Below are 11,226 nucleotides of genomic sequence, written 5' to 3'. Positions count from 1 at the left end.
TTCAAAGGCTACCGGAAATCACAGGCCGAGAATATATCCAAAATGACAACCCGAGCCATGAAAAATGTTGAAAAGGCATTCACAAGCCACGGGAAATCCCTCGATGAAAATGGCAACGAAATTAAATCGCCAGACAAAAAAAATGTTGATAGAGGTTTCGAAAAAGCAGGGTCACCGGATTCCGCGAATAAAGAAAATGGCCATGAGGGGGTGGTGCATCCAGGAAGGCCACAACAGGAGGAGAGATTTGGGGATCAGTACAGGAAGGTGAGCTTGTCGGATTTGTCTAATCAATTGTTTGCTACATTGTCTTCAATGCTATTTAGAGACCTCCGGGACTAACTGCACTTTACATAGCCCAGTTTGGTAGGGAGCTTATTTTACTCCAATTTCTCCAAAGTCGATCATGGCCCACAAAAACATCATGATAAGAAGAGATGAATTCCGGGAATTGTGCGGAGAGTATTTACAAGATCATGTCATCAAATTCGGGTTTCATAAGAGATATTTTGAATGCTTGAAGTTGATTTGAATAAAATCAATTGCATCTATCAGAATGAAACGCTTTGTGATGCCAACAGCCTCGTTAAAACCCTTCGTGGGGAAAGAGTGCCGTGGTTTGCCAATCACTGTGACTGCTATAAAATGTAGACAAATCCCGCGAGTATCATTGCTTGCTCAGGCCATCTCCGAGAACTGATTTGATGCCTACAAACCGTTAAATCGCATCTTTATTATAGGAACTTGAAAACTTACTGTGGATCTGTGATCCCACGCCGGCCATATTTTATGGCACACTTTTGATGCTGAGCACTGTTTCCGGTTAGCTACGCTTCAAGAACCCACAGAGATGAAGCATACTCTGAGAGTTTCTCTCGGCCACCGCCAATCGTGGCCCCCTTGACATCCTCCCCTGCTACACTCAGTGTGCCAAGCTAATGACTTATCAGTTTCTGGACCGATGCTTGCCGCCACAATAGCTTGTTACTTACCACTCTCGGCACAAGCTGAGCCGTCGGCTCTACTCATCATAGAGTCTGTTAAGACGAAAGATGCTTTTGACCTTCTTGATCAATCTTCGGCGCATTTTTGGGCCCCCCTCGGTTGCCTCCTCGGCTTTGCGAGCCATCCTTTCCATCACAATGTCTACTTCTTTGTCAAACTCGTATGGAGTCAGGATGTCACGTAGATAGTAGATTTTGTCCTCTTATTATGCCCCTGTTAGCTTCTTTCCATTCTTATAACTGCATGATCACTCGTTGTACACAGTGCATGTCACGTGAAACCAATCACGTGACGTCATCCCCTATTGAGCCACTTGGTCGTGCCTTCCAAGCTAGGATTCCAAACTAGAATCCCAAGCTAGAACAAGCTAGAATTCCAAGCTAGAGTCCCAAGCCTGATTCTCAAAGAGTCTCAAGCCCGAGTCTCGAGCTGGAGTTCCAAACTGGAGTTCTAATCTGGAACAGGGAAACCGAAGCATAACGAACAGTGTTTGAACGCCAAGAGGCATCCATTCTGTTATGGAAACCGGAAGACTGACATGGGAAACAATATGAGGAAAAGAACTCACCAGCCTTTGAGCGATTATACGCACTGTATGAATCGCAGCTGGACGTCGACGTATAGCTGAGACGAGCCATGTTGCTCGAAGCGCTGCCGATCGACCGCATTGTGATGGAGATGGGATGGAGCTTATGATATCGGCACTTGGGCGGAACTTTGCTCTTTGAGCCGTTGATGGCGGTCGAGCAATTGGTGACTCGAACACAGGTATTCCTCAAGAAGAGTAATACCTGTCGGCTGAAAAGAGTCTTACGAGTCCGTACCGAAAGCTTTTGAGGTTTTTGACGAGAGCTTGACTCTTGGAAATGAGCTTTGATGCTTGGAAGAGATCGTTGACTGGTTATGATGATGGCAGTGTAGAGCTTGAGTATGCCTGGATGAGTATGCAGGAGTGATGGAGGGAGGGAAGCAAAGTTGGAAAAGAGCGAGTTTCTTATAGCTTTCGCCGCTGGCACTAAACATCAGTCAAGTGACACAGGTCCATCGTATCATCAGAGCACCAGAGCACCAGAGCACCAGAGCACCAGACATGCTTCACGAAGTTTGACATGCCGCTATGAAGCTAACAAAGCTTATTCCCCGGCGCCGCCTAATGTGGTAGACTAGAAGCATGCCGGACGTTGAGGCTCGAAATTAACCGGTGTGCCGCTAGCACCATAATCCAGCCAGTGACTCACATACCCTCTAATGTCTCTAATGTAGCCAGCTACTCAATATCAACGAGTAGAGCAAGAAGAATGTTGGGCGTGGAGCTAAAAATTAAGGTTTGAGCCTCAGGAGCTCCGGCTTGCCGCTAGCAAGTGACAGGAAATAGCTGTCGAGATTGACATAAAATAGAATGGAATGGAATAAAATGGAGTCTCAACCCAATAAGTGACTCAATTGTGGAAAACTAAATGGATTCGAAAATGTAAAAAAGAAATGGTAAACCTTGCGCTCGTAGTGATCCAAAGGAGAACAACGTGACACGCATTAGCTGTAATCTTCCATTGCTGCATGAAGGCTCTCTGACGTCTATTATTGACAATATGTACACTTAGTCTGTTTCCCTCTATTTCTTAGGCTCCTCCATCTTCTCCTCTGGCTTCGGTGTTGGGAGTTTAAACGACTCTGGCTTCTGATCAATACCGGTTCCAACTTGCTCCCATGTGCTGCTTCCACCATCAAAGTTTCTGAAGGCCTGGGTCAACTCAAGTGGCTCAACAACAACCCGCTTCTTCTCCTCGTCGTATCGAATCTCGGTATAGCCCGTAAGCGGGAAATCCTTTCTCAATGGGTGACCATCAAATCCATAGTCGGTCATAATGCGGCGGAGATCAGGGTGTCCAACGAAGAAGACTCCAAACATGTCGTAGACCTCACGCTCATACCAGTTGGCACCGTCGTAGAGACTGGTAATAGATGGTACAGGCTGCGCCTCGTCGGCATAGGTCTTGACGCGTATCCGCGAGTTGTGTCGGACGCTCAGAAGGTTATAGACGACCTCGAATCTTTGATCACGGCTAGGGAAATCGACAGCCGTGATATCAGAAATCGTGGTGAATTCCGCCGCAGTGTGGTTCCTATGTGACCATTAGCTCCACCTCGAGTTTCTGAAGCGGGGAGGTGCCGCAGTGAAGGCGAGAGGGGGCGCGGGGCGTGGAAAGCATCTAAGTACTCACTTAAGAAAAGTAATGACTGGGATCACTCCGGAAGGAGGAATGTAGATTGTGAGCTCATCCTTCCAGACGCTGTATTGCTGCACGTATTTTGGCAGGCACGACAAGACGTAGGCACCATACTTGTGCATAGCCTCGGATCTCGACGCATATTTATCGACGGGGTTTTCGACCGGGGAATTTATTGTCTCCATAGCTAGTCCACAATTAGCACCTTCAATTAAGGTTGGAGGAGGTCTTTCGATGACATACGCGGTCGTTTCGCAAACCTCATGTTTGGAACATCACTCCCCGCCGCCAGGTTGGCAGCTTTACGGGTTGCCGGGGTAAGAAAGCAAAGGCTTCCCTTCCTTGCGGCAGATGCCAGCGGACGGCTGAGTCTCATCGACATGACGTGAAATGGAGGGGTTGGCCTGCAATCGTAATTTGTAGCTTGTAGTTCTTGACGACTTCAACAAACGTCACGAATCTACGGGAAGGTCCTTGATCACGTGATTACTATATTGAAAATTACCGAAATTTAGCGTCGTTTAAGGCGCGTTCGCATCTTCCAGCGACCTTTCAAACCACGTCAAATCCTTTGTTATCCACACCCCCAACGCCACCCTTCTTTTCTTATACGTCGCATTGTATGCGTTGAGAAGGCATTCGACTGCCCATAAGATCTCCTCCCGAAATTAACACCGACTCATCCACTACATACCCTTTTATATCATGGCATCGTCAAGTAGAGTTCAACAGGACAGCTTCATAGACGACGACGACCTTACATGGTACGCCTTCACCGCACCTTTTACAACTTCAGTTTGAATAGTTGCTAACGAACAGAGAAGCCCATTATGTGTGGAGGAGTTCGATCTGTCAGATCGCAACTTCCGACCATGTCCTTGTGGATATCAGGTATGTAATTTTGGCCACCTCCCGTCCCCCAAGGATATAACCTTTAGTTACGAATACACATATAGCGAATTACTTCTCCTAACCTTCTAAATAGGTCTGCCAGTTCTGCTTCAACAACATCAAAAACAACATGAATGGTCTGTGTCCAGCATGTAGGAGACCATACGATGAGAAGACAATAGAGTGGAAGGTTGTCACACAAGAAGAGTATGTTGATCAGCATGACACTTGGTAACTCTGGTGTGAAGGCTAATGAACTTTGGTTAGGATCGCACAATTTAAAGCCAACGCCCAAAAGAACGCGAAGAAAAAGGCAGAGCAACGGCATAAGGAGGCGCAGAAACGCGAAGTGGAAAGTCTGAACCGAAAGCACTTAGCTGGGCTTCGAGTAGTCCAAAAGAACTTGGTATACGTTGTTGGTCTCAGCCCCGGAATCCCGGAGCAGGATCTTCTGAAAACACTGCGTGGCGATAAACATTTTGGGCAATATGGACCTATTGTCAAAATAGTTGTCAGCAAAGCGAAGCAGGGCGAAGCACCACCGAATAATGGGTCACTGGGCGTCTACGTCACCTTCGCAAAAAAGGAAGACGCAGCGAAATGTATAGCCGCTGTGAACGGGTCGCAAAACGGCGACAGGGTTTTACGAGCTCAACTCGGAACGACGAAATACTGCTCTGCCTATCTCCGCAACGAGATATGTACGAATAAGCAATGCATGTTTCTCCACGAACCAGGCGACAATGATGACAGTTATTCTCGACAAGACCTATCCACGATTAATAGCGTCAATACGCAGCGTCCGTTACCTGGACCTTTGACATTTTCTGGCCCTGTAGCACAAGCTGCGCGGCAAGCAGCGCAGGCCCAGGCACCTATACAACAATCACAACCCGTTGCAGCGGCATCTCAAGTTATGGCGCGCGACCCAAGCAAAGACGAGTTGGACAGTGGCGATGGATCGGCACTACCATCATCTGCAAGCTGGGCGAAAGGAGGGCAACTAAGCAGGAGAGGAAGCCTTGCAACCAGCGCCGCCGCTTCTAGCCCAGCTATTTCGGCATCACTGCCGGCGCTTGTTCTTGAAGAGGAGAGTCCTGAATCGCCACAAGATCGAATTTCGCAGACGCAAGATAGCGCGGCGGCCGAAGCTCACCAACAAAGCTTGATACCACAGGCGCCGTCAGACCCTGTACTGGCACAGATTTTGAAATCTATAAACTATCTTACAACATTGTCAGAATCCCCCAGTGAAAGCACTGACGAGGACTCACAACTATGGTGGCCTTTGTTTGACGACAATGGAGGTCTGAAGCGGCGCTTAGCTCGTGAACAACAGGATGAAGCAACCCGGCTGCACATCGAACAAGAGCTTCAGGAAGAGACGAGGTCGGCACCCGAAGCCCAAGAGGAACAGGAGCCTGGAAGTGGTAGTGGGCAACTAGGCGGAGAGCCCGAAGATAGGGATGATGGCCGAGAGAGCAGCCAAGGCCAAACTTTTCATGATCAAAGGCGCCCGAGTGCCCAACAACCTATACAACGCAGCTCTCAAGATAGTGGTGTATTTGGCGGTACTGGAGGCCAAAATTTCTCGCCCAATATCGGCAATTTAGCCACAGTTAATGGGCGTGCCCTGACACCAATACAACAGCAGCAACTATTGTTGTTGAAGTCTGGCCAGTCTGGTCAGCCACAATCGGGTTTCATAGACCAGTACCCTCCAGGAATTGGTGCTTTGGGTTCGCAGCAGTCGACGTTGTTTCAACAGCAGGGCCACAATCGCCAGTCGTCCAGATATAACTTCGGCGGTGATTCTGCATCAGCTGCGAAATCTACCACAGGCTCAAAGCTACTAGGACAACAAGCATCAATGATGGGGCTTCAGCAAGGGAACCAGTTTTATGGTTCCACGGTGCCAGGGCCACCACCGGGACTTAAATCCACCGGGACGCCTCCTAGCGGAATGTTCGGACAATCTCAATTTGGCGGTGCCGCATTTGGGGCAGCTGGAAAAGAGAATAATAACGATATTATTCGGGAGATGTTAAGAAATCGAGGAGGTACTGGCTCAGGGAGCGGAGGACAGAGCCGCGAAGCCGGAAAGCGTGAGTTTATGTTTCCTTTTTCTCATCAGTACCCGTCCTCCTCCACTCCAGCCCGGACTTCTAGCCTCGTGGCAACGCTCTATGGCCCTCAGCCTGGAGCATTCCAAGACTTCGGTCCAAAGCAGAAGAAGAAGGGAAAGAAGCACAGACATGCTAACACTTCCTCCTCTGGGGGAGGTGGTCTAGTCGATCTTGCGGACCCAAATATCTTGCAGGCGAGGATGCCTCACCAGCAACAGAGCAATGCCGGAGTTGGACAGGGGCTGTTTGGGGGTCAGGCACAAGGTGGGTACAATCAGAGCATGATGTATGGCGCAGCATTCAGGGGCGGATGGTAATCCGGAGGACAATGGGGCGTTACTTTGCTGGGCCATTAATTAGCGGTTACCTCTACGGCACATGGCGTTTTCCCCGGAAAGAGCTTGTTTTATGGCACATCATTTGGTGTTAGCATAGCCTCCCTTGCATGGAAGCGGGGAGCTCTTTGGCGTCGAGCATTATTTTATGCGCTTGACAATGTGGAGTTCATCGGCTTTGCACGTTGTTTATTGCGGTGGGAAGGCACTACAATGGGTTCGTCATCGTCACGTCTCGACATTCTTCATGTACGTTAATTCCCCTATCCTACACTCGCCCTAGGATGGGTGGTTTGTCAATATAATTTTCTCACACAAATCTGTGCCTCGAGTAGAAGAATTCGAGACGCAAAGACGATGATGGATCCTGTATTGTAACTTTGTTCCACCGTGATCGACAATAAGCATTGGTCAAGATCATTGGTCAAGAGCCTGGCACGCCCTGTCTACCTCGACCCATTCCATTACCGTCTTAATTGCTTTCACACTTGGTATGGAGTTATGCTGACAATTTCACTAGCAGATGATAACCTCTTGTCCATGGATGATGATGTATCCCACTCCGTGGATGCTCTGGTTGCAGAGAGCGTTTCGGAAACTGCCGCAAGCCCTTTCCATCATGGCCTTTCCATGCCTTCGCGCACGTCGACCCCATCAGTTCCTCCCGGTTTCAATCTGCCCCATGCACACCCTTCTCCAACCCGCGACGATGCGATGGCCAAACCACAGACTAGGATTCCAGCCATACCAGCGCCATCGCAGTACACACCACCTCGAAGCATGGCCGCTACGCACGTGCCTAGAGTTGGTACACCACTTTCAACAGTATCGATTCCACCCACACCTACCCCGGTTCCAGCAGTTGTTGTCCCGAAGCCGGGGGCTTCAAAGACCGAAGCGAGAGAGCAAGCAAAAGAAGACGTTAAGTCATTGGCAAACGACACCGGCCTCACGAAGGCGATTGCTTCTCAGTCATCACAGCTCATGGCACCTCCAGGGCTTCACCGGGAAGACTTTCCAGTATTGGAGAAAGGAAAAGCGAAAGACGTTGCTATTATCTCTGGACCCCGAGCCATGACGGCCGGCAAGAAAGCGCTGGCAACCCCAAGCAACGTTGCAGCTGTGACCCCTGCCCCTAAGGCCGCCGCCAAAAAGTCAACGCCAGGCATACTTAACATCTCTGTTCCAGCGCAACCATCAACCAAGGAAGTAGCCGACAAAGAGCCACCAGCAAATGCGGCTGTTCAGTCATCTGCATTCCCACCACTGCCCCCAAGTACTCCTGCCGCATCGTCTGGGTCATCGGTACCAAAAGGGCCTAGGTCCATCCGAGTTGTACCTACAAAGACCGAGTCGCCTGTCATTAGTGCCGCCCAGCCTTTGTCCGCAATTTCAAATTATTCTGCAACTATTTCAGGTAGTCGTCAAGCTAGCATCTCTTCTAATTCTAGATTCGAGAGGCCTGGAACCCCGGCCAGTGAGATAATTTCAGACACTGCTTCCCTTACTTCGGCTTCCTTGTCCCGACCAAGCTCTCCACCGCCAACTAGGGTAGGTTCCGCACCAGTGAGAACCACCACGAAGAGCCAGCAGAAGAAGCAACGCCGCGAGGCTATGAAGGGGAAGGAAAAAACCGAGGTAGAGACTGCCGTGGTGGAGACCCCTGAGGCCGAAGAAATTGCGCCAATTATGGGCAGGAAGAAGAAGCAAAAGAAGGCAAAGGTTAATACGAAAGCTGGTTCGCCAATACCTGTTCCTAGTCGGCCTCCAACGCCGAAACAGGTAGAAAAGACGGAGCCAGTGAAGGAAACCAAGGCCAGCGGTGGCCCAGAAGCCTCAAAGAAACAGAAGGCCCCCGAGGTGGAGGCAACACCCAAGCCAGTTGTCGAGTCTAAGGCTGAAGTAGTGGAAGAGGCAGTGCAGGAACCCCCGGCACCCACTGTGGAAACGATAGATGAAACTTCAGACAGACCAGTACCAACCCCATCGGCAGTGCTGCAAGATTTGCTCTCTCATGGGCAGGTACCTCAGCCAGATAAGCTGGCCGTCCTTAGACCACCAATGGGCTATAACCAGCGCGCTGGATTCCAGGGCGATCTGCCGGATCTTGACCATAAATTGGTCATCACTGAAGAAGATCGTGCGGCGCTGCTTTCCGGCAGGCCAGTACATAAAGTTGTGCAGGGGTCTCACAGAATCATGCTTACGCCCAATGGCGATTGTGTTCGTAACCTGACTCCTACCGAAGAAGAGCGTTACTTGGAACTTCAGTCGCGCATCTTCCAGGAGTCAGGCCCAGCAGCTTTTGTGCCTGCAAGACACAATGCGAGCAATGGCTTTACGCTTATTGGAGGCCGGGCTGTACCAAACGGACCACCTGCTTTCTTCCCTCCCTTGGATGGAAGCCTGACGATCCCTCCCCTTGATCCAGTTAGCAAGATCCAGCGCGATGAGGCCTTGAGCTACATCAACCAGTACGTGCTGCCATCGCTTTCGACGAACTCTCAACTTGAGCGTGCGCTCAATGCGAATGCGCTGGACACGGAGATGCTTCGTCCAAACGATACTCAATCCTGGCCAAACTGGGGCACTGGAAGCGGCCAAGGCGGCAACAATGCGGCATCGCAGGAGAACCGATCTGGTCAGGAGGGGCCGTACGGTGGCAATAGACAGGATGGCATCCTTGCTAGCGGACTCGAAAGCATGACTGCGCATTTCGCCGTTGGCCGCGAGAGCAGCCGTGGACAGCCACTTGGTAATGTCACACTGCTGAGCCTGTCCGACAGCGAGACTGCGATGCAGAGCGCGAAGAAGGAGACGGAGAAGCTCGAGAAGAGCTTGAACCAGCTGCTGAAGAAGAACCGGCGGCTGTTGCTGGGTGCGGGTCATTGACGGCGCGCAAGGAGTTTAGGCGTTCGGGTTATTAGGATGGGCATTGTCCTGTTCGGACTTGCGGAGCTGTGCCTCAGGATCATGATCGTGAAGGTACTGCGGCTGCTTGTCGTCTGTACGATAGTGTTATGTGTATGGGTATGGAAGCGTATGGCTACGCCAGCGATTTTTGCTGGGTGGCTTGGACGCTCTTTCTAGGGTGGCTTGTAGGATTGGTGTTTTTTCAGCGGCATAATATGGGGCGGGGCGGCTTGTGTTTAGTAGCATAGCATGGCGATACCACATCAGTTGGACCGGCATTTTAGATGTATGATGATACCAGAAGAGAAGATAGCCAGGTATTCACCTAAACTTATGGCGATAGTATTTTCGATTTTAGGTTCATGAATATAAACTTCCTTCACTCTTCCCACTATATCTTGTCCCCGTGAAAACCGTGAAAAGCAGTTGATGCTTATTCAACCCAATTGCATACTCTATCTAATAGGTATCTATCCCCAATTCCCGGCTATGTCTATTTAAGAACTCCAAACTGTATATTTTAGTTATCAAAGATGCCAGGGAATAACCACTCGACCTTCTTCACGGCCTCTGCTCCTCTCCCCTCGGGCTTTGTGATCCATTTCACAGCCGGAGTCGTCATGCCTTCCCAGTGCTTCGCCCTGACTACATCCGTGTTCTCTAGCTTGCAAAGCTCGTCTAAAACAGCGCCGACAAGGTGCCTAGCGTTCGTGCCGTTAGCAGCCATGTGGCCCATCACCATCGCAACATCAACATCCTCGCTGCTGTGCCAGCAGTCGTAGTCGGTCGCCATGCAGATCATCTGGTATGCCATCTCGGCCTCGCGAGCCAGCTTGGCCTCGGGCAAGGCGGACATGTTGATGACGGATCCGCCCCATGCGCGGTACATGTTCGACTCTGCGCGGGTAGAGAATTGTGGTCCCTCTTACATACCATTAGCAAACTTACTCAGAAATGGTGACGGCTTCAGACACCGAAGCGCCGAGAACTTACCCATGCAAATAATGGTGCCCTTATCGTGCATCCTGACACCCTCGCCCTCAAGCGCATGTCCGCATCGCCTCACGACCTTAGCGACCTCCTCATCGAAGGGGTCCGCAAACCCGACGTGTCCGACAATCCCGCCCTCGAAGAATGTGAATGGGCGCACGCCCTTGGTGCGATCGATGACCTGGTCCGGGACGACGAAGTCGCGGGGCTTGATCTCCACCTGCAGCGAGCCGACGGCGGAGAAAGCGATGACGCAGCGGACGCCGAGGGAGCGAAGAGCCGCAATGTTGGCGCGGTTGGGGACTTCGTGAGGGGCGAGGGAGTGGTGGGTGCCGTGGCGGGAGAGGAAGGCGATGGCGGTGCCGTTGTGGGAGAGGATCGTGATGGGAGAGGAAGGTGCGCCCCAGGGAGTGGTGATGTCCAGGGAGGCGATGGGAGTGTAACCTTCGAGTTTTTGGAGGCCGGTGCCGCCGATGACGGCGATGTGGACTTCGCCTTGGAGGAGTTAATATCAGGGACATTTCAGGGACATCGGTGGGAGAGGGGTATTCGGGGTCTTACTTTCAAAATCTGGTAGGTCGGACATGGCGAGGTGGTGGAGGCGGCGTGAATTCCGGTGGTAAAGTTTTGACTTGAAGATATGCGCCGCTCCTACTACTGAATTCACTGTGACGTTGTGCAGCGCTTTCGCAAAGTCCAGTCTTACCTCAGTCTCTTGCGCGATAAGCTACAAAACTT

The 11,226-nt window shown here is 50.9% G+C and overlaps 5 protein-coding genes across 5 annotated transcripts; 2 read left to right on the top strand and 3 right to left on the bottom strand.

The window, feature by feature from the left end:
• Positions 1-42: 42 nt before the first annotated feature.
• On the top strand, positions 43-441 carry VC83_07719 (uncharacterized protein; the record flags this gene model as incomplete). Its single annotated transcript, XM_024471285.1, has 2 exons — positions 43-267; positions 358-441. 2 exons carry the CDS (start codon positions 43-45, stop codon positions 439-441), a joined length of 309 nt encoding a protein of 102 aa, XP_024320824.1.
• A 244-nt stretch (positions 442-685) lies between these two features.
• Positions 686-2,094, bottom strand: VC83_07718 (uncharacterized protein). The gene is made up of 4 exons (XM_024471284.1): positions 1,574-2,094; positions 993-1,206; positions 862-935; positions 686-813 (listed from the first exon to the last, which is right to left on the bottom strand). Exons 1-2 carry the CDS (start codon positions 1,671-1,673, stop codon positions 1,022-1,024), a joined length of 285 nt encoding a protein of 94 aa, XP_024320823.1. The 5' UTR covers positions 1,674-2,094; the 3' UTR covers positions 686-813; positions 862-935; positions 993-1,021.
• Positions 2,095-2,440: 346 nt separating this feature from the next.
• Positions 2,441-3,658, bottom strand: NUO31 (NADH-ubiquinone oxidoreductase 30.4 kDa subunit, mitochondrial). The gene is made up of 3 exons (XM_024471283.1): positions 3,477-3,658; positions 3,228-3,420; positions 2,441-3,128 (listed from the first exon to the last, which is right to left on the bottom strand). The coding sequence occupies exons 1-3, from the start codon at positions 3,613-3,615 to the stop codon at positions 2,618-2,620; spliced, it is 843 nt and encodes a 280-aa protein (XP_024320938.1). The 5' UTR covers positions 3,616-3,658; the 3' UTR covers positions 2,441-2,617.
• NOT4 (transcriptional repressor general negative regulator of transcription subunit 4) lies at positions 3,659-9,854 on the top strand. Its single transcript, XM_024471282.1, has 5 exons — positions 3,659-3,997; positions 4,058-4,124; positions 4,219-4,331; positions 4,392-6,514; positions 7,106-9,854. Exons 1-5 carry the CDS (start codon positions 3,939-3,941, stop codon positions 9,475-9,477), a joined length of 4,734 nt encoding a protein of 1,577 aa, XP_024320942.1. The 5' UTR covers positions 3,659-3,938; the 3' UTR covers positions 9,478-9,854.
• Positions 9,855-11,186, bottom strand: MEU1 (S-methyl-5-thioadenosine phosphorylase). Its single transcript, XM_024471281.1, has 3 exons — positions 11,050-11,186; positions 10,492-10,983; positions 9,855-10,422 (listed from the first exon to the last, which is right to left on the bottom strand). Exons 1-3 carry the CDS (start codon positions 11,072-11,074, stop codon positions 10,019-10,021), a joined length of 921 nt encoding a protein of 306 aa, XP_024320937.1. The 5' UTR covers positions 11,075-11,186; the 3' UTR covers positions 9,855-10,018.
• Between the last annotated feature and the right edge of the window lie 40 nt (positions 11,187-11,226).

This window comes from Pseudogymnoascus destructans (assembly GCF_001641265.1).
Source record: "Pseudogymnoascus destructans isolate 20631-21 unplaced genomic scaffold scaffold_23, whole genome shotgun sequence".
Lineage (NCBI taxonomy): Eukaryota > Fungi > Ascomycota > Leotiomycetes > Thelebolales > Thelebolaceae > Pseudogymnoascus > Pseudogymnoascus destructans.
This window is presented reverse-complemented; position numbering and strand designations above follow the sequence as displayed.

What these genes read in the sequence shown, in the direction of transcription:
- VC83_07718 (XM_024471284.1), bottom strand. Translation starts at nt 1,673, where the DNA reads ATGCGGTCGATCGGCAGCGCTTCGAGCAACATGGCTCGTCTCAGCTAT. An exon ending in GTATAATCGCTCAAAGGCTG is followed by an intron (nt 1,207 to 1,573) that starts GTGAGTTCTTTT and finishes GGGCATAATAAG; the next exon opens with AGGACAAAATCTACTATCTA.
- NUO31 (XM_024471283.1), bottom strand. Translation starts at nt 3,615, where the DNA reads ATGTCGATGAGACTCAGCCGTCCGCTGGCATCTGCCGCAAGGAAGGGA. An exon ending in GAGGTTTGCGAAACGACCGC is followed by an intron (nt 3,421 to 3,476) that starts GTATGTCATCGA and finishes ATTGTGGACTAG; the next exon opens with CTATGGAGACAATAAATTCC. An exon ending in CCAGTCATTACTTTTCTTAA is followed by an intron (nt 3,129 to 3,227) that starts GTGAGTACTTAG and finishes ATGGTCACATAG; the next exon opens with GAACCACACTGCGGCGGAAT.
- NOT4 (XM_024471282.1), top strand. Translation starts at nt 3,939, where the DNA reads ATGGCATCGTCAAGTAGAGTTCAACAGGACAGCTTCATAGACGACGAC. An exon ending in AAGGTTGTCACACAAGAAGA is followed by an intron (nt 4,332 to 4,391) that starts GTATGTTGATCA and finishes AACTTTGGTTAG; the next exon opens with GATCGCACAATTTAAAGCCA. An exon ending in GTTTGGGGGTCAGGCACAAG is followed by an intron (nt 6,515 to 7,105) that starts GTGGGTACAATC and finishes CAATTTCACTAG; the next exon opens with CAGATGATAACCTCTTGTCC.
- MEU1 (XM_024471281.1), bottom strand. Translation starts at nt 11,074, where the DNA reads ATGTCCGACCTACCAGATTTTGAAA. An exon ending in CGACCTACCAGATTTTGAAA is followed by an intron (nt 10,984 to 11,049) that starts GTAAGACCCCGA and finishes AACTCCTCCAAG; the next exon opens with GCGAAGTCCACATCGCCGTC. An exon ending in GGGCACCATTATTTGCATGG is followed by an intron (nt 10,423 to 10,491) that starts GTAAGTTCTCGG and finishes ATGGTATGTAAG; the next exon opens with AGGGACCACAATTCTCTACC.